Source organism: Lepidochelys kempii, chromosome 7 (genome assembly GCF_965140265.1).
Source record: "Lepidochelys kempii isolate rLepKem1 chromosome 7, rLepKem1.hap2, whole genome shotgun sequence".
Classification (NCBI taxonomy): domain Eukaryota; kingdom Metazoa; phylum Chordata; order Testudines; family Cheloniidae; genus Lepidochelys; species Lepidochelys kempii.
In genome coordinates, this window is record NC_133262.1 from 122091608 (window position 1) to 122119012 (window position 27405).

The following is a 27405-nucleotide window of genomic DNA, read 5'->3' on the forward strand; positions in this document are numbered from 1 at the left end:
TTCTGATTGCAGCCATGCACCAGGGCTGGAGCCTGGGGGACGGCTGGGGTTTATTTAATCTCATTCCACAGTACCCGCACAGTGCTGCGAAGCCGTGAAGTGCTCAGCATCATTACCCAAGTTATTAATTTTTAATTGCTTTGCAGTGATGAGTAACAAAAGCGGCTCTGATTCTTCAGCTTCTGCTTCGCTGGCTCTGGCTGCTGGATGCTCAACTTTTCAGCAGCACTCTTTGGGGCCACAGCAGCCCGTCGCCTTGGGAGCGAGGTCCTTTGCCTCCAACTGCTCCACTAATTGGAATGGATCAACAATCTTTTCCTACAGCAAGGAAACAAAAACAGCACTAAGTCAGATTTGAAGGAAAGGCTGCCACTGTCAGGCGGTTTTCCCTGGTGCTGGGGGGAGGGCTGTGAACTCCTGGGAATCTCCCCATTGTCTCACCATTACGCAGCCCCCATCAAGTATTGCTAGTACCCTCTCTCTGGCTGAGCAGGACTGGATGGGACCCCTTCCTGCGCTCGTCCAGCCCCCTCTTCAACTGGCTGGCGAGCTCATACCTCAGACCCTTCCTACCATCCCCTGCTCCCACAGCTTTTAACGTGAATCCAATTGTTGGGCACCCACAGAACCACCTCCCTCTTCATTCCCCTACCGCTCCTCAAAGCCACACGTCTTCCTCCGAGCCTCGCAACAGCAGCCTCACCAGCACAGGGAGAGTCACAAACCTGAGCCCCAGGGGCCCAGCCACAGGAATTTTGTGCCACTGAGCTAGTTGGCTGGCAGGCTGCATGCTCCTGGGGGCAGGGACCATGTCGACCGCGCTGTAGCATGTCAGCAATGAGGCAAACTGTAACACTGCTCCCTCCACTTGGGCTGTGACTGCATCAGCGCTCCAACGAAGCAGGCTGGGGTGAGGTCAGTCCAACCATCAGCCACAGCGGTGGTGGTGTATCAGTAGACGGAGCTCTTCCCTCTCCCACACTTACTTCTCACTAGAGCACGTGGGACTCCCAGCCAATCCTATTGTGGGTAGCTGCACCCTGCATATTTCAGCAGCTCTGCCGCTTCTACTGGATACAACCCCCTACTCCACTGCCTGTCCTGCACCATCACAGGGGACTGGTCAGATCCTTACGTGGCCTGCAGCGTTCCACCCCAGAGGTGGCTGCCTGGGCAATGGGAGCCCCGTGAGGATGGAGCGTGCAACGCTGCACAGCCTATGGGCAGCTCTATCAATCAATGACGACTCTCTCTGAATCTGACTGTTCAGGTTCCCCCCAGGGAGACGTGCCCCTGACCACAGCAACATGCAGGACTGAGCCAAACCCACAGTGCTCTCTTTCGGTTCACAAAGGGGAATCCAGTCCCAGTAGGAAAAGGAGAGGCGCAGGGGGAAGGAAGTGGGAAGCCAAGCTGTGACATCAGCCACTGGCATCAAGGGGCTAAGCTCTTAACCACTAGCAATATCCCCGAGAAGAGACGGGTATCAGTCAAGGGAACATTAGCAGGCCACAGGGCTGAAGGTATTTGAATTCTTCACCCGCTGGGTGGGCCAGAGTTAGAGTGCTGGAGAAAGCGGATTGGTTTAGAGAGCTCAGCCGGGGGTCTCAGGCACCAGCCCAATGTCCAGGCTGGGAACGCTGCAGGGAAAGGTGAAACTCAACCCGGCTCCCATTGCAGCGGGAGGAGCTGTAATTTCATGAACATGTTTCTGTTAATAGGAGGGTTTGTAAAAAGAATCCTCCCCTCCCCCAGCCCGCCCTTTGTGAGTTAATCCAGCCAACCCCCTCTCCCCGCAACGTGCTCTGGCCCTCACACTGTGAAGGCTGGGGTTTCCTTGTTTCAGTTATTAACAGCCTCCCAGCCCTGGGCGGAGGGAGGTAAACTGCAGATGCCAACCCCACGCAGTCAGACACCAGGAGTCAGCCCCTGCCACCCACAGCATCAGCGATTTGGAAATCTCTTTTGCTTCTGCTTTTTGAGCCCGTAAGGCATCACTTTGAGCTTTTCTCTGCAACCAGGAGGGCTAGAAACATCTGTGTCAATAAAAGCCAAGATTCTCCTGTAATCACCTGCCTACGGGAGTTGAGGCTTTAAGCAAAACATCAAATATTGCAAGGCCAGCAGTAAAATCACTAGAGCTGGCAAGACTGCTGAGATGGGTACGACGAGGTGAAGAGACTTAGCCGAGGCAGCACAGAGAGGCGATGGCCTGCCCAGCTTCCATGCCTGAACTGGTATCATCCTCCCTCCCTTTACAGTACAGACAGAATTCCTTTAGTCCTACCCTACCATCAAGGCTGTAAGAAAGCTTCTCCTAGCTGCTTTCCCAGCCTCCCCGGCTGTTTAGGCTAATGAGCCACGAGCTATCACCAGTGGCATAAGCCCCTGCTCCACTTGCAGATCCCTGCCATTGCTGGCTGGCCAGTAAGCACACCCGGATCCTTTCGTTAGTTGGAGAACTAACCCTTAGCCCACCGCACCAGCTGTCTGAGCTGTGGCAAAAATACACTCCTGGAGAGAAATCCACAAAGCAGCCCCGCACAATGCTGTCCTTAGCTGGGGCTCCTAGGGCATGACACTTGCACCCAGTGACAGATGATCTGCGGGGCTCTGCTTTGCTCGGTTGCCATGAAGAGACAAAGAGAAACAAAAAATGTGCCTGTGCCTTTAAGAAACAACTCCAAATGTGGCAAGGTCAGCAATTATGAAGCCCTCAGTCCCTTGAGCACATTCCTGTCTGCACAGGGCCTATCTTTCCCCTCCGATAAGCCCAGCAGCCTATCAGCCACCTGCATCAGCTCTCCAATTCACTGGAATATTTTCAGTGCTGTGCATGAGATCCTGTCTCCTATGCTCCAGGGGGAGGCTGGGAGGTTTTTTAATGGTCCAGCCTGTCATTCCCAAGAGTGATGAATGTCACAGAGCCTTTCGCAGGATGCCAAGGAAATTCTAGTCCCCACGACATCGTTTTCTTTTTTTAAAACCAGTCTGGCCTTAGCAGAGATAGGAATCTATGGCAGGGCTACAGCGCACACTCGGGGCAAATGGATCATCAGGGTCAGATGGTTCTGAAGGGGCTGAAATGCAAGGTCAGGGGAACTCCCAAAAAGGTATGTAAGGTCAGGAGCACAGTCTAATAGTTAGAGCCACGGACTGGTAATGACAATGTCGGGTGCTATTCCCACCACTGCAGCCATGTGACCTTGGGCAAGTTACTTCCCTACTCTGTGCCTCAGTTTCCCCATCTGTATAAATGGAGGTGATGCAACTCACCCTTCTCCCAAGAACTGTACGAGGGTTCGTTCACATTCGTAAAGTGTTCAGAAAGCCATGGATGTGAGTCTCCAGAGAAGTGCAAAGTACACGAGTGGGTTGAGTTTCAGAGGCACTGAAAGTCCGTGAGAGTTGGGTGCTTGACATCTGTGCCTCTAAGAATCTCCCCCCAGCTCCCTACAAACAGTTTGTTTCAGAAGAATGGAAAGTCACCCACTTGGTGCCCAGCCCAAAACAAACGAACCCTGGGTGAATGGACTCAGGGAGCGTCAGGCCAGAGAGCTCACTTCACTAAAAAGAAAACTGACAGTGTATTTACGGAGAGAATCATGAACACGCACCCCCTCCTCAGCCCACTCATGCAAACACCTCTGGGATGGTTTAATTGGCCTTTCAAACAAGCTAAGGGGCTTCAGAAAGAGTTAAACAGCAGCAAAGAAGGGCCCAGCAGCTCTAATTTACTGGCCTTCCCAAGCGTCTGACTGCATCCGGCACAAGAAACTACTACGGAAATAGCCTCGCAATCAGCACGTCCACAGGGGAGTGCTCTGCCCACATTTACTCACACCGCTCCCCAGCAAAGCCTTGGTAGGGATGAGACAGAAGAGAGAATTGCTGCCTCTCTGCCTACAGAGGTTACCCACAGGGGCCGTATTGGCACCAGCCCTGCTTAATGAACCAGATTCATCCTCAGGGCCATGCCACTGACTGCCTCAGAACATGGGAGCTCTCGGACACAAGCTGTGAGGTGCTGAAATCTGAGCCAGAACTAAAGGAGGACTGGACTTTTAAATAACTAAACGACCCAGTTATGAATTAACGCCCACTAAAACAGACTAGACCTGGCAAATTCCTACGGACATTTCCACACGAACAGCTATTTAAGTTTGTGACAACGAAATGGGGTTTGTGAGAAACTACAGAGGAGCCAAAGCTTGGAGCAACACTACTATAGCATTCCATACTACAGATCCCTTGCGATGTCTGGGGATCAGGACCCCCAAATACGACAGTACCGCTCTTGCGGGGAGTGGGCCAGTACGATGGCAGAGGAGGGGCGCCGTTTCTAAATGCCGGGTATGTCCACGTTGCAATCAGGGGCGTGGCTGCAGCTCGTGTGCACATACCCAAGTAGCTTTAATCCAGCTAGCTCATGTCCCAAGAGCAGCGATGCTGGGCGGCACAGGCCCGCCAGGGAGCCAGAGTACGTACTCGGGCAGCGAGCCTGCGCTGAAATCTGTGCTGCTTTGGTTTCCCTGCTATTGGCACTCCCTCCAGCCAGATTAACGCTGCTCAAGTACGTCTACGCATGCTGCTGCAATCACCGCTTTGACTGCAGCACAGAGAAAAGCAAGGAAGCGCTCTGAGAAATTGCATCGGCAGAGGGCTGGCTGGTGCTAGAGCTAAAGCGAGGAGCTCAGCCTGGTACACAGCAGGGAGTGGAAGGAGTGTAACATGGGGGATTCCCCAATTGGCCCGAGCCTGCAGGACCCTGGGGGTTAACAAGTGCTGACTCATTGGGCCACCAGTAGCCACCTAGAGGAGGGCGTTAGGGTTAGAGGCAGAGATGCACTAAGGGAAGAAACCCTGGGGCCACCCCACTCTGGGGAGAAAGGTTAGGCAGGGGTTGACGTGGGATTATTTTTGCCATTACCTTGTTACTAACCCAGACCATAAGAGGGGTGATGCTTTTCTGGCTCTCCACTGAACGTGCAGCTTTTGCATATAGGGACGGAAAACAAAAGACAAGCTGCAAAGGCAGGGTCCCCCTGCCTCACGACACTCTTGACAGTTTCGGTTGCCTCACCTCCAACAGACTGAAAACATCCAGAGAAAAGCAATGGCAGTTGTGACTGATGGGATCTATCCAATGACTCGAGGGAGCAGTGAAGAGTTATAGGCACCACAGGGCACTGGGGGGCAGGACAGCAGGGCCCCCCAGGGGTCAATTGCCAGGCAATATTACTACACTGCTGTGTCACGGGGCTTTCCCCCCTTCCCCCCACTCTGACTGGCTGGCCATTGTTGCTCCATGCTTATTGGCTAGTCATTTTTTTTCTTTTGGCTTGGCTGGTGTTGCCAAAAGCGTTTTCCAGGTAATAAAACAGCGAGGGCTCCTCCTGCAACAGGGCTTGGAATATTACTGTGATGCGATAAAGGCAACAATACAATACTGCACCAAACTCTGGGTGGGGGAGACCCCTGTCTCCATGCAGAGCCACACGGATGTGGGGGTCTGGCCACATAGAGCTGATGGCATGAGCGAGGCCTAAGATCATTTAGGCGAGAAAGGGGAAGAGATTTCCCTGACACACAACGCAGGGAATAGCGATCATCAATCCATCTATCCATATTCTGACAGCATTCCATATTCCTAGGAAAATGAATGAAGCAGAACGGAAGGACCTGCAAAGGAGGCAGGGTGCTCTCTGGCCTAACTGAGCTCAAAATTAAGGGTTTGTTTAAAAAATAAATAAATAAAAAAGAAGCTCTGTTAAATATTTCCATGGAGCTCCTGGCCTGCACAGTGCTTTACACCATGAACTCCTGATACGGTCCCTGCCCTGAAGAGTGAGGTTCAGATCTGCTAGGCATTCAGTGCCCTCAACTCCCATCGGCTCACCACTCCTGGGGTCAGACCCTACATTAAAAAACATAAGAACTGATGACAACAAAGGGAGGAAGGTTCCATGAAGATAGAGTAATCGATATCTGTGTAACCCTTCTGCGAGGTGGAGCCAGCAGCAACAAGGGCCGGGTTCAGTATCTAGGGATTCCTTTTCAACAACACAAAACCGGCTCGAGCCCCCACCCAGTGACCGGGACAATTACACACCACCCTCTGGCCGCCTCTAAGAGGCAATACTTCCCCTCTCGCAAGCACCGAGTCTGAATGTAGCAAAACCTTTTAATAAAAGAAGGGAAGTAGCAGCATTAAATTGGAAAAATCTTGCAACTGGGGTTCATAAACATAAACCATGAGTAAAAAGACCCACCCTCAAATAAGTTGGGCACGGTCCTTTTCCCTGCAGGTTCTGAAGTCCAGCAACCCAAAAGTCCCTTTAACATGCCAGTCTCTTCTCTGCACCCCACTCACCGTTTCTGTCCTTGGCCAGTGCAGCCCGAGTTCAGAGGTTTATCCGCAGAGTTCACTTCCCACCCTGGGTGGAAGCAGCAGGTTAGGAGGCACCTTACACACTCCCCTGCTCGGGCACTTGCTTGTCGCCCCAACAGCCAATTGCTGCACCTCTCTATGGGGCTCTGCTCTGGCCCTCTCCTGCTGGCTGCGCCTCTCTGCCAGCCTCCCATTCACTAAGATGTCTTCAGGGCCCCCCACCTAACACAGCTCTCAGTGATTTCAGCTGTCAGTGGGGACAGTCTCTTGCAGTACAAACACTGTCCCAAGGCAGGTCTAATACTTAGACCTAGATATCAGTGATTTCAGCTCTTCGGTGTGTGACAAGACTCTCAATGGAGTCTAAATTAGCTCTTATTATACGGTGGAGAGAGGAAGGGTCAAATGATGTCTAGGGCCCTTAAACAGGGCTCACACCACCAGGTACAAGTACCTGTCCCCACCCTCTCCCAACGCATTGGGCATTGGAACCCATGTCCCCTGCCTCGTGAGTGCCGTTCAGTTGAGGGCGAGTCCCTCCACTGGGGTATGCCAAGTACAGTTCTGCTACCCTCAGTTCACACAACAGGGATAACACCACTTTATTATTCCTGCCCCAATAACAAGACTGGGGATTCAACACCAGCCACAAGTGATCATTTGGGCAAGCAATCCCATCATGCTGAGCACCTAGGCAGAGTGGGTGTAACCATGCAAAGGAGATCAGCTCCTGAAGTAGTTTTCCACAGCTCGCCACTAGATGTGAGGGGAGAGCTCATTCAGACTCTGCTTACACTTGTAAATTCTGGATTCCAGACATTTGAATGGAGAACACAGTAGGGAAAGAGAGGTGACACCACCAATAGAAATGTTCAGTTAAATTAAGAACAGAATCAGTGATTTTAAAACAAACCTAGCATTTTCCTTTTCAGTGTCTGCAACCCAACCATTGGGTATGAGGACCTGAAAGTGAAACTGACTAGAGAGGGAAGGCCAGCTGGTCAGCCGCAGTAAATCACCTGACTTCAACTCTTGCTGATTTTCAATAGTGGAGGCTCAGACAGGAAAACCAAAGTGACCAGTCTGGGATACATTCACCATCCAAGTCAAGAAAAATGCCAAATATACCTGCAGCGGAATCAGTGGTGAAAAGCACATTCCAATGTCAGATGTATCGCTCCAAGGTATCAACTGTCATTTAGGCACAGGGGCTTTGTTTAAAACTATGACACTCCTTAAAGCATACAAAGGGAAATGCTTCTTTCTGCAGTACATAGGCTGCCAACAGAACTCCCTGCCACATGACTCTAAGGGGCTGATTATTTTATGACCACTAACCCTGGTAACTATGCAAGTTGGAAAGCAGCCTCCTACACCAGGGCATAGGCTGATCACCTGTGGAGGATTGGGAAAATCTCCCCTACCAGCGTTGCAGGTGGCAAGGGAGGAGATTCACATTCCTCTCTGCAGCAGGATGCTTGACTAAAGATTGGATACAGGATTCTTCTATTCTTAACGGGGGGAAACGTGGCTGTAAGGGAGCTCCTGTACCACCTGGAAGCGGAACACGCGGGGGAAGATGGGAAAGCTCGGGAATTCCCAAAATGCTACAGGGCAAACCCAATCCAAGAAGCAGAGTCCAGAGGATGGCAATAAAAGATACAGCCCCACACATTTCCCATCAGACCCTCAACTTAACTGTCCTCCCTTCCTCCTTGACATGCTCTGTCCGGGTTCTTTTGTGGCCCCCACCAGGTAACGTCAGAACACTTCCCTCCCCTCAGATGTCATTTCCTTTAACTCACTTCTCCTCCTTCAAGTCGAAAAAGCTTTTCTGTAATGCCAGAGAACTGCGGGAGCCAGCTCCAGCTCCTGCTAAGCTCTACAGCAGCCTGAGGGGCTGTGCCTAGAGGGCCACACAGCTGACTCCACGATGACTGTGCACTCCACGCTGACAGCAAGGTTCCCTGTTACAGCAGGGGAACCTCAGGGCCCTGCTCTGCTGGCAAATGGACCCCTTTGCTCTAAGAGCCCAGTGGCAGGTTGTTATAGGGAGGAAGGAGCCTACAGAACATCACTGCAAACCTCTCTCCAGTACAGCCCTTCATCTGAAAACCATCTCCTGCTTGGGGAAAGACAAGAACGTTCCTCCCCTCCCCCAGCACACACAAGGTCACACTTCGAGGACACACAGCCGCTTGGATTTATCGTCTTCCCCTATCAATTATTCCCATTTCACGGACTCGTGGCAGGTCTAAGGACTCGTCAGACATCTGCAGGCTGAGTGGAAGGTGACAGGAGGAGGAGAACAGTTTTCAGCAGATAAAGCAGCTCTGAGCTGTGGAGTCAGGGTTGGCAGGCTAGGGTCAAACTCCCATCGAGCAAGCTGGATATGCATCTGCATGGGGTGTGGGTGGGGCAGCGAGCTGGCCTTCAGGAATGGAAGAGCATGCTGCAAAAAACAGCACAGGCAACCCTAAATTAACAACAGCCTCTTACATGGGGCCATGTGTTACCGGGGAATTGGCCTCTCAGCTCCCTCCCGCAAGTCAGAGCTCCAGAAAAGTCTCCTTGTGCTGCCCTGGGCTTCCCATGACCAATCTGACAGCACAGGACTTCCCTCACTCCAGATCAGCACTCTGATTTCCCCCTCCCCACAGCTCCGAGATGTGCATTAGCACCTGGCAAAGCATCCCAATTCCACACACTCCTAAGCATTTCTCCTTAAGGATCCCAAGATGGCATCACAGTCTTAATTCCTGTACTTAAACCTTTTTCATTATTAACTCTTCAGGCTTTAATGGCATATTCAAACGCATGAGGATCTTACGGTTTGTAGAGCTGCTTTAGCTGAAATGGATCCCAAAGCGCTTTACAAACTGCAGCTGATACAGAGGATATGCATGGAGCAGTTCAGCCACCTCTGGTCAGGAGGGAAGGGGCAGATATGCAATAGCACTAGATTATAGTTTAGGACAGGAAGTGAATGCTGTAGCCAACTGAAATTACAGGGGGAATTTTGCAAGGCAGACCATGATTAACCCACCATACAGAGGTTAACACCCTAGTACTTGTGAAAAATGTCTTGGCTTCTGTGAAGCATTGTTGGACAGGACCTCGGGTTTATTAGCATCTCCAGCAGCACAGCACAACCTAGCACCAAGTTTTGGCATTGGGAAATGGGGTATGGATAGGTTAGGAAGGACAGCACCCCCAGCAACAGCACCCCTTACCACTAGGTTAGGTCATAGGGTCCACACTAACAGAGGGAAGAGCTCCCCGGGCTGTGTCACCAGCATCCCTTCCTACAGCAAGAAATAATCTCCTTCCCTCATGAGCCCAATTCATCACTGGGTTAACTCCCTGGAGGGCCCCTGGGGGCTGTGTTTACTCTAGTTCCAGGGAGCATCAACAATGTAATTCAGCAAAGAAGCGGTAACACTGTTTGCACATGCAATGGGAGCGGCAGAACAGCGAGGACTGAGTGCTGCTCAGCAGGAAGCAGTTCCTCTCCGCTCACAGGCACCCTCTGCTCCTGCCAAAGCAAAGAGGATTCCCAGTCCCGTTACACACATGCCAAGAGCTCTCTGCCCGTCCCACCAGGCATGGCCACAGAGGCAGACGCTTTAAGTCGAATCACAGCACCTTATTTAGGCTGGCTGGAGCTCAGATTCGATCAAAGGAGGAGTAATACCAGCACCCCCCCGCCAAGGCCATGGATGGCGGACGGGCTTAGGCTGTGTTTTCTTAAGAATCGCTGCTGCACTCTCCAGGCTGTACAGGGAGGACACATGTCTGCTTCTGGGCAAACCACCCACCTTCCCAAGCAGTCCCTGTGCCGGCAGGCTCAGTGGAGCGGCCAAGGAGGGAATGAACCTTGGAAAAAATCCCTTCAGCCCCTAGAAGGGCTGCTTCAAGTCAAGCATTGACACACCGAAGTCTGTGCTGGACCTGCTCAGTGGAGAACTGCAGAGATCAGGGCTGCCAGGCTGGCACTTTTCCCCAGCACTGAATTCTGGATTCAGAAAAGATGCCTTCTCTGAGCCAGGTCTGCCAGAGAGAAGTTATTCTTTGATGTCCACAGCACCCTCCAATAGCGGGTCTCAGCTAATTCAACCACAACCTCCTCTGAGGTCTGGAAACAAAAGCATAGAGAAAAAAATGCAACTTGTCCAAGGCCACAATGCAGGTCAGCAGCAGAGCCAGGTGGAGAAGCCAGAACTCCCATCTTCCAGTAATCCCTCTCCTCAGATGGCCCATCAGGAAAAAGTCATCTTAAGGTCTAGAGCTATCTAGGAAGTATGGATGCAGTTATGAGCTGTACCAACATTCTCTGACACCTTCTGTTCCAGAACATCCCAGGGGGCTTTGCAACTTCGACTGACGTGCGAAGTAATCCTATAGGGATTACTTCATCCGCCACTGAAATGCAACCACTTCTGGGGCAGAACATGGCTGCCAGTAAAAAGCCCAAGAAACATTACACAAGAACTGACAAAAGGAAATGAAGCACACAGTATCCAATGTATGTAGCAGGGGAAATGCACGGGGGAGCAGGATCAAATTGCACTGGGCTCAAGCCCCCCAGCCCTGTTAAAGGGCCATGAGAGGATCTTTAATGGTCCAGGAGGCCAGGATCTCAGTTTTACATCTTATATAATTATACAGAGACACCTTGAATAAATTCTTTTGTTTGTGCATGGATGGAGCAAACTGTATTTCATTTGCACCTCCCCTGTATCCTAATCCATCAAACCCTGCGCAGCTTCAAACCACCACCCTCTGGTAGCCAGAATGGGGTTAGCCCTGCTTATCACCAGAGAAGCTGACTCAGAGCCTTGCTCCTACCAGACTTTGATTTGGAGAACTGCCTTAGCTAACCGGCTCTGCATGGCCACACCTGAGCTGGGAAGGGCCCCAGATCCAGACAGGGGACAGGAAGGGGGAAGGAGGGAAAATCTGGGAGTTGGTTTAGCCCAGCTCACTCTGAGCCGGTCCCAGTTTGCCAGGAGCTGACTCCATGAACTCTCCCCCCTACCAGCCTCCATTCAGACCCCAAACTGGATTATTCACTGGCACATGTCATATGAAGCAGCGACGCTGAAGCCAGGAAAATCTGCCCACGTGGCATGAACAGGGAGACCCTTAGGTATAGTAGCCGCCCAGCTTGTCACTAACCTTTGGTTTGGCAGGACAGCAGCCCCCAGGTGCCGGTGCCCTCCCTGCAGCCAGTCGGATCAGAAACTCCTCAGCAAACCTAGAGCTCCGAAAAATGGCTGCGGTTTCTGCATCCACTTCCACAACGTCCCCTTCCTGGGAAACAGAGGGGACATCACACACAGCCGAGAAGAACGCGGCAGGACCAAACACCCACCAGGCTTCCAGCTCTGTAGTGAGAGACGGAGCAGGCTGGGGGCATGTGCATTTGCAATGCTGAAGGGAAACCATCAAAGCAGGAGTCCCCCCAGCGCAGCAGCTCTGCAAACAACCCCACCGACCGCCCACAGTCACTTTGGGATCTAATTCAGAATCACACTGCTTCTTTTCCCCAGGCCCTCCTTCGAATTGCCCCAATCAAAACCACAGGCCTGGCCTCTCTACTCCCCTCCCCATTCATCCTGTGCTGGCCTCTTCTCTGTCCCATCACACAAACTTGCCGCTAGCGGCGCAAGAGCCTTCTTCTCTGCAGCTCCCACCATCTGGAACAGCCGCCCTGTGTCTGGCCATCATCTCTCCATTCCCTCCCACTCTTCCCTTGCGTCAAGTGTTTTTACGATACAGGATGCTGCTTGATAAAGCTGCGTTGCTGAATTTTGGAACCACCTCCGCTCAGGGCCCCTTCTGTACAGGGCTGCTGAGCAGCAGGCTGTGCCATGCTGCAATCAGGCAGTGCAGAAGGGGAAGTGTAAGCAAAGCCATGAGCTCCGGACTTGGAGATCCGGCGAAGAGATGCAGTAATGCTGACACAGGCATGCCAATTACCTAGGCCTGGGGGGCTTCCCGGTACCTTGAATGTGAAATTGGCATCAAACTCCAGCTCTTTCTCATGCCCAGTGATCCCGCCATTGTAAATAACCTGACACTGCTCGGCTGGGCCTTTCTTGGGTACTTTGAAGAGACGGAAAGTCGCAGAGACAAACCGACAGTCACCTGAAAGCAAAACACCAAGGGCATGGCTACACTTGCAGATGTAGAGCGCTTTGAGTTAAACCCACCTTCGTAGAGCGCTCCATACTCCAGCGGCAAGCCTCACGCATCAGTACCATTGTTCATTAAACTCCAGTCACTTAATTCTTACTGTTAGTGATGTGGGAGAGGGAAACCGGCCCATGTGACTCTGAGATCTCAGGCTGAGTTTGCAGGGCTAGGCAGCTAGAGAAGCCAGCAGTTCTGACCTGGAATCACTGACCCCGCCCAAACATGGCCCCTCATGATAGGTCCCACTTGTCAGAGAAAGGAAGCAAACTTTAAACAGAGGCCACATTCCATTCCACACCTGGCTGAGTTCCACTGAGGGCTGGAGTGATCCCTGCCTATCTCTCAGGGGTGCTGAGAGGCAGAATTTCTGCCTGTAAGATGACCCAAGATCCTCGGAGAAAGGGTGCTGTGGAAGGGCAAACTGGTTGCTAGAGACAAACAGCACATTGCTCTGGCTCATCCTGTGCTTTCTCACAGCCATATTATGGGCTGGAGTATTTAGTCTTTTCTATTCTTGGGCTTTAAAAAGCCCCAATTGCCTCTTTTCTACATTTGCATTTCCTGTCGCTCACAGATGGTCTAGCCTTGGGGCTATCAAACGAAGTCAAGGCTTGCTGGGGCTGCGGTCAATGGCGCACTCCCCACTCAAGCATTGTTCACTTGCTGCAGATGATGGCACATGTAGATTGCAAGCTCTGTTGGTCAGGGACCGCCTTTTTATGTTGTGTTTTTACAGAGCCAAACGCAGTGGTGGTCCTGGTCCATCAGCTGGGAATGTGCTTTCCAGCCCTGGTAGACGGACTCTTGCGAGCTGAGGCTACACCACTTTGCTTTCTCCTAGAGTAGAACCATGGAACCCTAGCCTGTACTGCTAGGGCGGACCAGGGGTCGATGCTCGGCCAATGGCACTCACTCACCAACGATGCTCTCCAATTCCTTGTTATTGATGGTTATTCGGCTGGCGGTCACCAACCGTGGTGGGCAGAATCCAACTTCCTCAGCAATTCTGTAGAGGTCTTTCCACCACAGGGCTCCTCCCAGGCACTCGCCTATGATCACAGAGTAATTACATGTGTGGTGCAGCCAGCCACGTCAGGGCAAAATGAGTGGCGCACAGCCTGCCATCAGGTTTTTAATAGGGCTGTCGATTAATCGCAGTTAACTCACGCAATTAACTCAAAAAAATTAAGTGCCATTTTAATTGCACGTTAAACAAGAGAATACCAATGGAAATTTATTAAACATTTTGGATGTTTTTCTACATTTTCATATATATTGTATTCTGTGTTGTAACTGAAATCAAAGTATATATTATAAATATTTGCACTATAAAAATGATACAAAGAGAAATAGTATTTTTCAATTCACCTCATACAAGTACTGTAGAGCAATCTTTGTCCTGAAAGTGCAACTTACAAACGCAAAAATAATTTTTTTGCGCGTAACAACTGCACTCAAAAACAAAACAATGTAAAACTTCAGAGTCTACAAGTCCACTCAGTCCTACTTCTTGTTCAGCCAATTGCTAAGACATACAAGTTTGTTTACATTTATAGGAGATAATATTGCCCTCTTCTTATTTACAATGCCACCAGAAAGTGAGAACAGGTGTTCACATGGCACTTTTGTAGCCGGCATTGCAAGGTATTTACATGCCAGATATGCTAAATTTTCATATGCCCCTTCATGCTTTGGCCACCTTTCCAGAAGGCATGCTTCCATGTTGACGACGTTCATTAAAAAAAATAATGCATTAAATTTGTGACTGAACTCCTGGGGGGAGAATTATATGTCCCCTGCTCTGTTTTACCCACATTTTGCCATTTATTTCATGTTATATCATTCTCGGATGATGACCCAGCGCATGTTGTTCGTTTTAAGAACACTTTCGCTGCAGATCTGACAAAACGCAAAGAAGGTACCATTATGAAATTTCTAAAGACAGCTACAGCACTCGACCCAAGGTTTAAGCATCTGAAGTGCCTTCCAAAATCTGAGAGGGACGAGGTGCGAAGCATGCTTTCAGAAGTCTTAAAAGAGCAACACTCCGATAAGGAAACTACAGAACCCAAACCACCAAAAAGGAAATCAACCTTCTGCTGGTGGCATCTGACTCAGATGATGAAAATGAACATGCGTCAGTCCACACTGCTTTGGATTATTATCCAGCAGAACCCATCATCAGCATGGACACATGTCCCCTGGAATGGTGGTTGAAGCATGAAAGGACATGTGAATCTTTAGCGCATCTGGCACATAAATTTCTTGCAACGCCAGCTACAAGAGTGTCATGAGAATGCCTGTTCTCACTTTCAGGTGACACTGTAAACAAGAAGCGGGCAGCATTATCTCCTGCAAACGTAAACAAACTTGTTTGTTTCAGCAATTGGCTGAACAAGAAGGAGGACTGAGTGGACTTGCAGGCTCTAAAGTTTTACATTGTTTTATTTTTGAATGCAGTTTTTTTGTACGTAATTCTACATTTGTAAGCTCAACTTTCACGATAAAGACATTGCACTTCAGTACTTGGATTAGGTGAATTGAAAAATACTACAATATTTATTTTGTTTTTTTACAGTGCAAATACTCGTAATCAAAAATATAAAGTGAGCATTATGCACTTTGTATTCTGTGTGTTAACGGAAATCAATATATTTGAAAATGTAGAAAACATCCAAAATATTTAAATAAATGGTATTCTATTATTTGACATCGCGCGACTAATAGTGATTAATTTTTTTAATTGCTTGACAGCCCTAGTTTTTAAGTGAGCCGCAGGGCATGATGGGACAGGGCATTCTGGGAGATTCTATCAGCTCTGGGTAGAGATCTCTCTTGGGAAAGTTAAAGGGTATCAGTTCAAATTCCAAGGCACCTGGGACACAAGAGGCAGCATGTGAGGAGGGGATCCTTCTAACCAGGTTCCTAACTTCCAGCCTCCAGCTCACACCACTAGTCCTTATTACCTCAGGTCAGGTAAGAAAATCACTCACCCCAGAGGACCCTGTGTTTCCTGACGTCCTCTGGCAGGTTATGGCTGGCATAGACATCGCTGAAATACATCTCCCCGCCAGCCTGGAAAAGACCAATGCTTAGCCACGGCAAGAGCTAAAAATGACACCAGCCCCTGATAGGGACAGCATTCACCAGAGACCACAGACAGGACAGCTCGGCTGGGGCCACCCTTGCTGGCAACGTGATTGCTTATTCCAGAGCGATTGTGTCTGCCCCAGCATTCCTGGCCAGCGCACCCAGACAGCCCAATGAGTCAAGGTCTCCAAGATAATCAATTAAGAGCAACCACCCCTCTGCTCCACCACCTTTGGCTCTACCCAGATTAAATTCCACCATCACCCTCATTTTGTTTCATAAGCTGAGTGTGAACATGGTGCTCAGGGGCGGAGAGGCTGAGATCACAGGCACGTTGCAGACAGGTGCTGGGCAAGATTCCCTGACAGCTCTGCCAATACAGCCCAATCCTGCCCTGCAGCACCCCCTGCTGGCCCAGTCCTCAGGCACCCCCTTAACCTGTCCATCTGGGACTCATGGGCAAAGACTTCCAATTGTGATCTACTATTTGACGGTGGAGAGGATGTGGACAAAAGGAGAGCAAGGGAGCAAAGCAATCACTACACTGTGCCAGACCAATGGACATCTAGACCAGTATCCCATCTCTGGCAGTGGCCGGTACCACTGCTTCAGAGGAAGGTGGAAAAATGGACAGTTACAGAACAACCTGCCTAGAACGGAAGTCTCTCATAACCTGCTCATCTGTTAGCTGCTGACTTCTCCTTTCATCATTCATATAAACATCTAACCAATTCTTGGACTCTGCTAAGCTCTTGACTTCAGTGATATCTTGTGGCAATGAGTCCTGCAAGTTAACTGATCATTATGCTAAAAAATATTCCAATCTTTAATGCGTTGTTTTTCTGTGTCATTGGTCGCCCTCCTGGTTTATAACAATGGGAGAACAGATGCCCATTGTTAGTTTGAGTACCTCTATTGCCTCCTCTGTTGTCATACAGGGTGAAATCCTGCCCGCTTGAAAATAAAGGCAAAACTCCCACTGACGTCAACGAAGCCAGGATCTTCCTCTCCCATGAGCCCCAGAGCTCATCTCTCCTCATATGGAAGTCTCTCTGGGCCTGTGTTCCATTTTGCTGCCTGTCTGTGGACCCCTCTTGCCCCAAAAGGCAGGATGGGATGCAGTGTTGCTCCCCAAACCCCCTGGTGCTCTCTCTCACACACACACTCAGAGCGTATGCCCCACTGTTGTGTTACCTTTAGCACTCGATAGGCCTCCTGCAGAACTGCTCTCTTATCAGGCGAGAGGTTAATCACGCAGTTTGAGCTGGACAGGAGATAAAAGCTCAGTGAGGCACCAGAAGGAGGAAAGCATTGTGGGTTTTAATCAAATGTTTAGGCCTGACCTTGCAGCTGAGAAACACGGCAGCTTTTGATCTCTAACACTGGCAGGGAGTAACGGATGTCTGGACACCTTTCACATCCCCCAAAGGAGACTAGAGGGTCCTCAGCCATCCTTCAGCAAGCCTCAAGGAGTGTTTGCAGAGCCGAGGCTGGCTGATAGGATCTAAATTTAGTGATGGAGAAGACTCACTAGTCTACCCTCCACCCACCCCGAACAGGCTAGGGCAGGAGTGTTGCCTGCAGATCAGTGTATTCCCTAGTACATCATACTATCTGTGTTTAAACCCACACCATCACTTCAAACCCTCACTCTCACTATTTGGGGCTGCACTCCTCATTTGAGACCCTGTATTTAAAGGGCCCTTTTCAGGTTAAGAACATCTCCTTAACTGTGGTAATATCAAGGGTGCCATTTCAGATTTTGGTGGGTGAGGGGCAACTTTAACTGTGATTGCAAGGGCTACTTAGGCACCTGAAAACCTCTAGGGTTGTTGTTTTTTTTTTTGCAGATAAGAATTTAGAAATTAGCTGAGAGGAGCGCTGTATCTAATTCCTATATTAAAAAAAAGAGGATTTAATAAATATTAGACCCACTCAACTCTAATAACATGTTCTCACATCTTGTGTCAAGTTATTTAAGGAACACGGGTTAGGTTTAAAATTGTAATGTATATTCTTTGTTACTAACTCTTGAATACAAGAACTGAAACGACTGTAGAAAAATCTGGATGACTTTCTATCACTTTTTTGCAGTTCATCAAGCTAGGAATAGATCATTTAACTTTGGAAACATCCTACTAGGGCAAGGCCCCGTGAGTTTATACTGCACCTGCCTGCCTGGGGCTCTGGAAGTGTTACCGGGGTGAAAGTAACTTAAAGGACTTACTGGTATGCAGGGCGGCCAGGGTCCTGGACAAGGTGGGCCTTTTGGGCCTCCAGAAGGGGCATGGCCTCGGGCAGAAGGGGCGTGGCTAGGGCCAGACTTCCCCAGCCAGCCCTTCAGTGCTGCCCGGCCTGCGCTGCCTGGGGCTCCGGCAGCAATTTAAAGGGCCCGGGACACCGGTTGCTACCACACCAGCAGCTGGAGCTCCAGGCCCTTTTAAATCACTGCTGGAGCCCTGGAGTAGCGGAGGTGGCCAGGAGCCCCGGGCCCTTTTAAATTGCCAGGCTCTGGGGCAGCTGCCCCTTCCCTCCCTCCTCATCAGCGGCCCTGTCAGTACAGCGCTCTCTCCCAGTGCTCTGCCGCGACTACACAAGCCACGTCAAAGCGCTGCCGCTGTAGACTCAGCCCTAAGTTCTGCAGAGGAGAGGTGCCCAAGGCAGGGAATCAGTATTTTGTTTAAAACAGAGGCAGGGTGATTAAGATAAGAAAGGGCTAGTGATTAAATTAAGGATCTGGAAGTTTAGCCTGAAAAAGAGGGTGGCAGGGTTGTTCTAGAGAGAACACGGTGGGGGGGGGGGGTCTCACAAAAAATACAGCAAAGCACTGAGCCTAGATAACATTCAGAAAAGGGGGAGATTTGGGGGCGTAGCTGAAAAGAAGGGGTCAAACCCAGAGCAGGGCTAGCAATGTATAGAGAAGTTCCCACTCTCCCTATAGTACTTATGTGGCCCAATCACCATAGTATCCGAGGCTGTGCCTCACAATGTCTAACCTATTTCTCCTCCCAGCCCCTCGGTGAGGTAGAGCAATGCTATTATCCCCATTTTACAAAAGGGGCACTGAGGCACACACAGACTAAAGGCCAAATTTTCAAAGGTATTTAGACACCTAGTGAGATTTTTCAAATGCACGTAGGTCGTTAGATGCTTTGTAAACCCCATTAGATGCCTAACTTCACCTTTGGGTGCCTAAAAACCTTTGAAATTCTGACCTTAGAGCACTGGCCTGGGGTCAGAGAGGAAGCCCATGGGGGTTGTAGAACCCAGGTCTTTCAGCTCCCTATCCAGCAGACCAGCCTCTCTCTCTGGTACATGCTGCAAAAACAGAGAGGACTCAAATAGATGGGAGCAGAACCAAGGTGGCCAGTTCTCTGAGACTCCAGCAAATGGTCCCAGGATGGATGCTATGGTTGACAGCATGAAAAGCAGCACAGAGATTAGGAAGGATGGAGAATGAGAGTCAGATGAGAAGAGACCATTTAACTCCCCATGGGTGGCAGGTTTTGCCTCATGCTGGGCTGTAAAGCAATGGCTACTGGGCAATTTTACATTTTAACTGAGAACCATTTTGTTCAGTCATTTTTTGTTCTGAGTTTGATAAAAGGAAGGAACGAGAAAGTGCTGTAGGAGTATCCGATGTGTTTATGCCTCAAATTCTTAGGGTTTCAGCTGTATTCAGGCCAATTCCAGAACAAAGAACAGAAACTGCATCCACAGAGTCCATAAAGTTGATGATTATTGTCATGATTTGCATTAAGAACATAAGAACGGCCATACTGGGTCAGACCAAAGGTCCATCAAGCCCAGCATCCTGTCCCCCGACAGAGGCCAACAGCAGGCACCCCAAAGGGAATGAACAGACAGGCCATCATCAAGTGATCCATGCCCTGTCACCCAATCCCAGCTTCTGGCAAACAGAGGCTAGGGACACCATTCCTTCCCATTCTGGCTAATAGCCATTGATGGACCTATCTTCCATGAATCTACCTAGCTCCCTTTTGAACCCCATTATAGTATTGGCCTTCACAACACCCTCTGGCAAGGAGTTCCAGAGGTTCACAGTGCGTTGCGTGAAAAAATACTTTCTTGTGTTTGTTTTAAACCTGCTACCTATTAATTTCATTTGGTGGCCCCTTGTTCTTGTATTATGAGAAGGAGTAAATAACACTTCCTTATTTACTCTCTCTATACCACTCATGATTTTATAGACCTCTATCATACCCCCCCTTAGTCACCTCTTTTCCAAGTCCCAGTTTTACTAATCTCTCCTCAAACAGAAGCCCTTCCATACCCCTAATCATTTTTGTTATCCTTTTCTGAACCTTTTCCAATTCCAATATATTGGTTTTGAGATAGGGCGACCACATATGTAGGCAGTATTCAAGATGTGGGTGTATCATGGATTTATATAGAGGCAATATGATATTTTCTGTCTTATCATCTGTCCCTTTCTTGATGATCCCCAACATTCTGTTCGCTGGGCACCATCTGTGTGCTCAGCACTGTTCAGAATATGCCAGAAAATCCAGTCCCTGAGCCAATGCATAGAAGATGTGTAACTCTGATATTTAAGTATGAAGTGTATAGTTATTGACCACAGTATGATGTTTATATCTATGAGCGGAGGCACTGAAGGCAATAGACGTTTTAGTTGATTAAGGACGAGAAGATTTGACTCTCCAACTTTCTTTCTAAAGGAAGAGCTGCCCAGAGCTCCAGTGCCAGTTTATTTTCCTTTCCTGCCTGCAGTGGCCCCGATATACCTCAGAAGTCTACGTTTTTCTCAACTTTAAAATACAGAACTTTCTTGGTGTTTGGTTCAAAATATTTTCCTGTGAAAATTGTAACTCAATCGCTGTAGTGTTGTATTTAAGAGCCTTCCGGAAAGTAACTAGCCTTTAAACAGAAGTAAAAGCAGTGTTGTCAACTCTCATGATTTCATCATGAATCTCATGATAATGGTTTTCCTTAAAGCCCCAGCTCCTGGAGTCAAGTGGATATGTGATGATTTCAGCCTTTATTCTTAAAGAAACATTAAGTTTCCAGTCCTCGTGGCTGTGGAGAAAGCTTCAAAATGTGACCCCAGTGCACCCTAAAGGCCCAGAAAGCAGAAGGCAAATAAAAAGAACCCCAAATCTGTTATTTTTACATAATCTCATGATTCTTGGTGAGCCTGGCTCAGGATTTTTGAACATTTGGGACTAGCAATACTGTGAGAGTGACCTGAAAGTGTCAGTTTCACTCCTGTTTAAGATTAGTTTCCAGTCTAGCATTTGTAGTGAGGTAACACCCATGGGTGAAAGTAAGCCGGTACGATGCACAGGTAAGAAAGTAGCGGCTGGTACACAGCTGATGTTAAAACACTGCCATGGCAGCACTTTAATGTGGCTCGTGTAGTCGCGGCAGAGCGCTGGAGAGAGCTCTCCCAGCGCTCTAAAAATAAAAACCCACCTCCATGAGGGGCGCAGCTCCCAGTGCTGGGGCACTGTCTACACTGGTGCTTTACAGCACTGAAACTTGCTGCGCTCCGGGGGGTGTTTTTTCACACCCCTGAGCAAGAAAGTTGCAGCACTGTAAAGCGCCAGTGTAGACAAGCCCTTACATTTCACACTAATGCTGTGCTATAGTTAAGAACTCCATCTGGGAGCTTGCACACCTCTTGAATGAAAAATGGGGGAGCCTCCCATCCTCCCCTGCCCCCCCAACTGGAACCCTTGGATAATACCATCACCTGAAATTACTAAAACTGAAGAATCAGACCATTTTTCACCCTTTTGGCCAGCCCTTTATTTACTGCATCCCATGGACAGCTAAATCAGTCTGGCCAATTTAACACGTGCATCTAGTCAGTTTTACTTTCTGATCCTCATGTACTAACCTAATGCTGTAGTGTCCTTGCAGCAAACACTGCAGTGGGCTGTTTAAATGCTAACAAAAAACTGTTTCAATTGAGCATCTTAAAAAGGTAAATCAAATGTAGGGACATTTCTAGTCATCTTACATTCTATTAAACTTTGGGCCAGATGTTAACTTGGCATTTTCCCTTCAACAATTTTAGAGCTAAAACCAATTATTCTGTTGGACAAGGGTCAAGGACATTCGATTAGAGGCATCAATAAATGGAACAAGTCTGATCTGCCTCCTATTCCCAGCCCTATCCTGGGCTCTGAGACGCCACATGGTTTGAAACTATGTTTCACCTTTTAGTTTGACTGGATCCAGCCACCTGTCCTTTCTGTGGGCACTGTTTGTTTGACAACACAAAACTCCAGCCAGGTATCCAGGCCTCAGATTAGTGTTTACGGTGTATTTTTTCAGTGTACAACCCTGAACTGAAACCCAAAGAGTTAAAACCTTGGGCAGGGACATGGTTCACTGATGCGTGGGAAACAAGTACCCAACCCATCGTATAGACCCCTGCAGGAGCTCTGAGAATGGTACTCACATAACTATATCATAACTCTCGTCTTTAAGGCCAGCATCTCCCAGCTTTTCCATGTAGCCATGGATGAAGTCCACGTTAGGCACCTGGTAGCCAAATTTCTTCATGTGATAGTCAACGTACTTCTTTGCCACTTCTACCTGGAAGAGGGAAACAAATAAGCAGGCTGTAAACTACATAAACTCTTTAAAATGTTTCTAAAGTCTCTTCCCCTTCATGTGGCAGAGGGCCCGCATATTCTCATTAGGGCCCTACGCATCTCCCTTTATTTCCCTCCAAACCCCAGCCATTTTGAGTCCTAGATCACGGCTACCAAATCTCCTGGCCAAAGAAGAACAGATGGGATTCCCTACAGAGACTAATAAATGGCAAGACCAAGTCTCGGACTGGCCAGGGATGGGGCGGGTGGGGAGTCTCTCTATTTGATCAACAAAGTGTGGGACTAGCAAAGACTTCTGATCAACATAAAGCCCAGCAAGGGGCTGTGCATGTTGTCTTCACCACAGCACTCTGGGAAGGTAGGGAAGAGGCCAGTACTCATGCCAGTGTCTCATGCCTCATGATGCAGGGTATTATCCCTGCATCTCCCTCCCCCCCACCCCACACAGGATAGCACATGCTGCGTGATGGTCTGGAAGGTGGAAGGAGTGAGACGATAAATGGCAAAATACATTTACCCCATTTCCACACTCAGGTCTCTAATAGGGCTAGGAGAAGCTGAGAGTAGGGAAAGCATGACTCTCAGTGACTATCAGAGGCAGGATCTAAATGACCGAGCAGCTACAAAACAATCACTCAGTGTCTTGCACTACAGGTACTTAAACCTGACCCACACGTGCACTGTATTAAACCTTGTAGCTTGCATGAAGGTAAGATTATTAAAAGCCAATAGCTAAGGTTACTATCTGCATGCAGCTGAACCCCCTACATCGGGCAGTCCCCATATACCAAAGGATCAACTTTGAACTCTAAGCACCATGCAGTTCTGCCTTGGTGGGACGAAGTTATTTTCACTTCCAAAGCTGAGAGCCATGAAGATAAAGACCCGGACTTTGATTAGCACTATTCAATTCGAAAACATACCTGGGCGTCAGTCATGTCTATTCCAGTGACATGCCCTTTCTCCCCAACTAGTTTACTCAGCATATAGCAGTCCCTGCCACTCCCACTGCCCAGATCCAATATCCAACAGGTCTCCAGGCACTCTGGGACCACCAGGCCACAGCCATAGTACCTGAGGGAAGAAACTCTCGAGATCAGTGATTCTTGAACCACGGAATCTCACCACACCTCAGTGGTGTGCAAGGGAAGGCTTTTTAGATGGGGTGGATGAAAATGTGTCATGAAGAGCAAACCATCAGGAACAGCCAACCCACATATGCAGATATGGATTAATTAAGCCTCACTGCTTATCTCCATTTTATATTGGGCAAACTGAGACACTGAGATGTGTGATCTGCCCAAAGGCTCTCAGCGAACAAAGAAAACGACAGGCCAAGGAAAGCATTTTCTGGTCGAACATCCTGTAGCCTGACCTTGGAGGTTAGAGCAAAGGTTTTTACCAGAACATCTAATGGATTTCTGATAGGGGATATATGACCTGTAAGGAGAGTGACATTTTTATGTCTATTAGCTTATCTTTTCATCTCCAGATTTGAATAGACAGGGTTTATGGGGAGCTTTTTAACTTTAATGTTCTTTGTGTTAATTTTTCCTAACATTTGCTGCTCATTGTAACTTTAAATTAATGACTTTGTGTCTAGAAATGGTTACTAAGGTTGATTGGAATTCATTGATTCATTTTAAAGCTCTAAACTACATTAATTTGTTTCTCTCTCACTAATTTGTTCTCTGCATTAATTTGTTCCTCTCTGCCTCTGCTTTTGGTAGGAATTTCTCCTTTGAGCTGGCAACCTCCAGGCCCCAAGGACTGTGGAGGTGGTAGGCTGCCTCCAACCAGGAAGTTATGAGAGACATACAAAGATAAACTGGCTACTTTCTTCCCCACTGTATTCTCTGGATAGAGTGACACCACTGGGCCAAAGACTGTTTCAGTGAAGCACATTGAGTGAGTGAAGCTCTATTAAAGAGTCAATTGTCAATTCTTTACCTTGACACTACATCATCATGGACAGACTTCAGAGCCTCCTTTATGAACATGGGCAAAGACCTAGCCAAGGTGACGCAGGCATTGGTTTGCAGATCCTCTGATTTCTGCAACTTTTTACCATAATAATCCTGAGATGGGAACACAAAAAGTCCATATATCTCCATAGCACACCAGAGCCTACAGATTCTAGTTACCACCCTGCCCCCACCCCAGGGTTACTCTTGCTCCTCTTTGCAGGGAGGATGGTCATGCAAGACAGTATCAAAAGCCTTACTAAAGTCAAGATATACCACATCTACTGCTTCCTCCCTATCTACGAGGCTTGTTACCTTGTCAAAGAAAGCTGTTAGGTTGGTTCGACATGATTTGTTCTTGACAAATCCAAGCTGACTGTTACTTCTCCCTTTATTTTCTACCTGTTTACAAACTGATTACCTGATTATTTGTTCCATTATCTTTCTGAGTACTGAAGCGAAGCTGACTGATCTGTAATTTTCCAGGTTGTCCTCATTCCCTTCATCCTTTTTTTTAAAAATAGATGGGTACTATATTTGCCCTCTTCCAGTCCTCTGGAATCTCTCCTGTCTTCCCTGAGTTGTCGAAGACAGTCACTAACAGCCAGTTAGCTCCTTGAGTATTCCAGGATGTATTTCATCAGGGAGGGAGCACTTAATTGCTGCTATAACCAGGGCTCAGGTCATGGGCTGGAGGCATAGGCTGGAGGCATAAGAGGCTTGCGGAGGCTGAGTGCCCCCAAACAGGGCAAGAAATGCTGTATGCAGCGCACCTCCCTTTGGAGGTGTGCTGGCCCCGCTGCCTTTGAAGTGCCACCACTGGAAGTTCCCAAGAAGTGGGGGAGCCACCGGCACCCGGACTATGGCCCTGCCGCACTCTGCCCAGGCTCGGCCTCCTCCCCCCGATGCCCCACCCTCACTCAGCCTCTTCCCCCCCGAAGCCTCCCCCCACCTGCTACTTGTGCCTCGCCGGGGAAGAGGGTGGACAGGCCCGAGCAGCAGGCCAGGTGGGCCTTGGTGAAGGAGAGGAGCAAACGGTTGTAGGAAGAGGTGGAGTGGGGTGTGGCCTGGGGGGGGGGGGAGAAGAGGCCAAGCGGGAGCAGAGCAAAAGGCGGGGCCACGGTCCAAGCACTCACTCCCATTTCTAGGGAGCTTCCTGCATTTGCGCCCAGCCTCCCCAAAGGCAAGAGTAACGCGCGGCCTCTGGCTCAGGAGTAACGTATGGAGGAGAGAAGGGCAGCTGGAGTCGATGGGGCAAGCTCCAGTGCAGGATAGGCCCTAGCAGTGCCCTCTCCTCCACCCGAGCTCTTACCTGTACCTCTCTGTAAATCTGCTCTGCAGATGGGGCAGCCACTGCAATGAGAACCACCAGAAGCCTGGGTCAGGCAACCTGATGCAACAGTGATAGGCGCCAGCGTCGAGCCCACATAGAGAGTGGCACCAAGCACCCCTCACCGCGCAGGGCAATGCAGCGCTGGGGGGGGTCCCCCACAACACCTCCTGGGGGGGCAAACCCCTATCCCCAGAGAGACGCGCAAGACAACCCCTCCCCCACCCCGAAACCCTCCCTCCCCACCCTGCCCTGCTGGGACCCCCTCCCACCAGAGAGCCTATCCCTAGAGAGACCCGCAAGACAACCCTTCCCCCACCCCGAAACCCTCCCTCCCCACCCTGCCCTGCCGGGACCCCCTCCCACCAGAGAGCCTACCCTCCCTCCCCACCCCACCCTACCCTGCTGGGACCCCCTCCCACCGAAGCCTACTCCTCCCCCACCCAGAGACCCTTCTCCCCACCCCACCCTGCTGGGACCCCCTCCCACCAGAGCCTCCCCCTCCCCCACCAGGAGACCCACGCTCCCTACTGGGACCCGCTCCCACCAGAGAGCCTACCCTCCCTCCCCACCCCACCCCACCGGAACCCCCTCTGACCAGAAAGCCTACCCCTCCCTCCCTCCCCACCCTACCCTACCGGGACCCACTCCCACCAGAGAGCCTACCCTCCCTCCCCACCCCACCCTACCCTGCTGGGACCCCCTCCCACCAAAGCCTACTCCTCCCCCACCCAGAGACCCTTCCCCCCCACCCCACCCTGCTGGGACCCCTTCCCACCAGAGCCTCCCCCTCCCCCACCAGGAGCCTACTCTCCCTCCCCACCCCACCCCACTCCAGCCTGCTGGGACCCCCTCTGACCAGAAAGCCTACCCCTCCTCCCCTCCCCACCGGGACCCCCTCCCACCAGAGCCTCCCCCTCCCCTACCAGGAGACCCACACTCCCTACTGGGACCCCCTCCCACCAGAAAGCCTACCCTCCCCGCCCTGCTGGGACCCCCTCCCACCAGAAAGCCTACCCCTCCCCTCCCCACCCCACCGGGACACCCCCCCCACCAGAAAGCCTACCCCTCCTTCCCCACCCCACCCTACCCTGCTGGGACCCCCCCCCACCAGAAAGCCTCCCCCTCCCCGCCCTGCTGGGACCCCCTCCCTCCAAGCCTCCCCGTCCCCCACCCAGAGACCGACCCGACCCCCCCGCGGGCGAAATGCCCCCAGGCGACCCGCAGAGGCCCCGGCCCCGGAGCGCGGCGGCGGCGCGTACTGCTCGGCCGGACCGTCGGGCCGCGGACTCTGCCCCGCCACCCTCAGCAGCCTCGCCCCGCGCTCGGGTCAGGGCCGGGCTACGAGGGAGGCGGGACTTCCGCTTCCGAAGGGGGGCGGAGCTAGGGAGCCCCGCCCCCTCCCGCCCATCTCCCTGCCGGCAGCGGCCGGGCCCCGCCCCCTTCCCAGCCCCGCCCCCTTTGTGCCCCCTTCCCAGCCCCGCCCCCTTTGTCCCCCATTGCCCCCAGGTTTGCCCAGCCCCGCGTGCTGGGCTGTCGGGCTCCGTGAGCGCCGTGCCAAGGCTGCCAGGTGGTGACGTGGTTCCTTCTGCTTCCCCCCCGGGAACGCCTGGCAGACCCGGCCCCGCTCCAGCTGCCGCCATCCGGGCTCAGCCCCCCGGGCAAGGGGCCCATTCAGCACCCCCCTCCCATGCCCCCCGCCCCCGGCTGCAGTGCGGGTCGGTGGAGAATTGGGACCATGGGACATCAGGCCCTAGTCACCTCCAGACACCCAAGGGCAGGATTCAGCGGGAAGGGCCGGCCCAGCGACCCTATTCTTCACACCCC

The 27405-nt window shown here is 50.5% G+C and overlaps 1 protein-coding gene across 1 annotated transcript; it reads right to left on the reverse strand.

The window, feature by feature from the left end:
- Nucleotides 1–26928, reverse strand: AS3MT (arsenite methyltransferase). The gene is made up of 11 exons (XM_073354485.1): nucleotides 26841–26928; nucleotides 25561–25601; nucleotides 24235–24362; nucleotides 23208–23358; nucleotides 22128–22264; nucleotides 16874–16943; nucleotides 15583–15664; nucleotides 13507–13638; nucleotides 12399–12541; nucleotides 11570–11704; nucleotides 1–318 (listed from the first exon to the last, which is right to left on the reverse strand). Coding segments are annotated over exons 1-11 (1119 nt in total). The 5' UTR covers nucleotides 26842–26928; the 3' UTR covers nucleotides 1–219.
- Nucleotides 26929–27405: the final 477 nt, after the last annotated feature.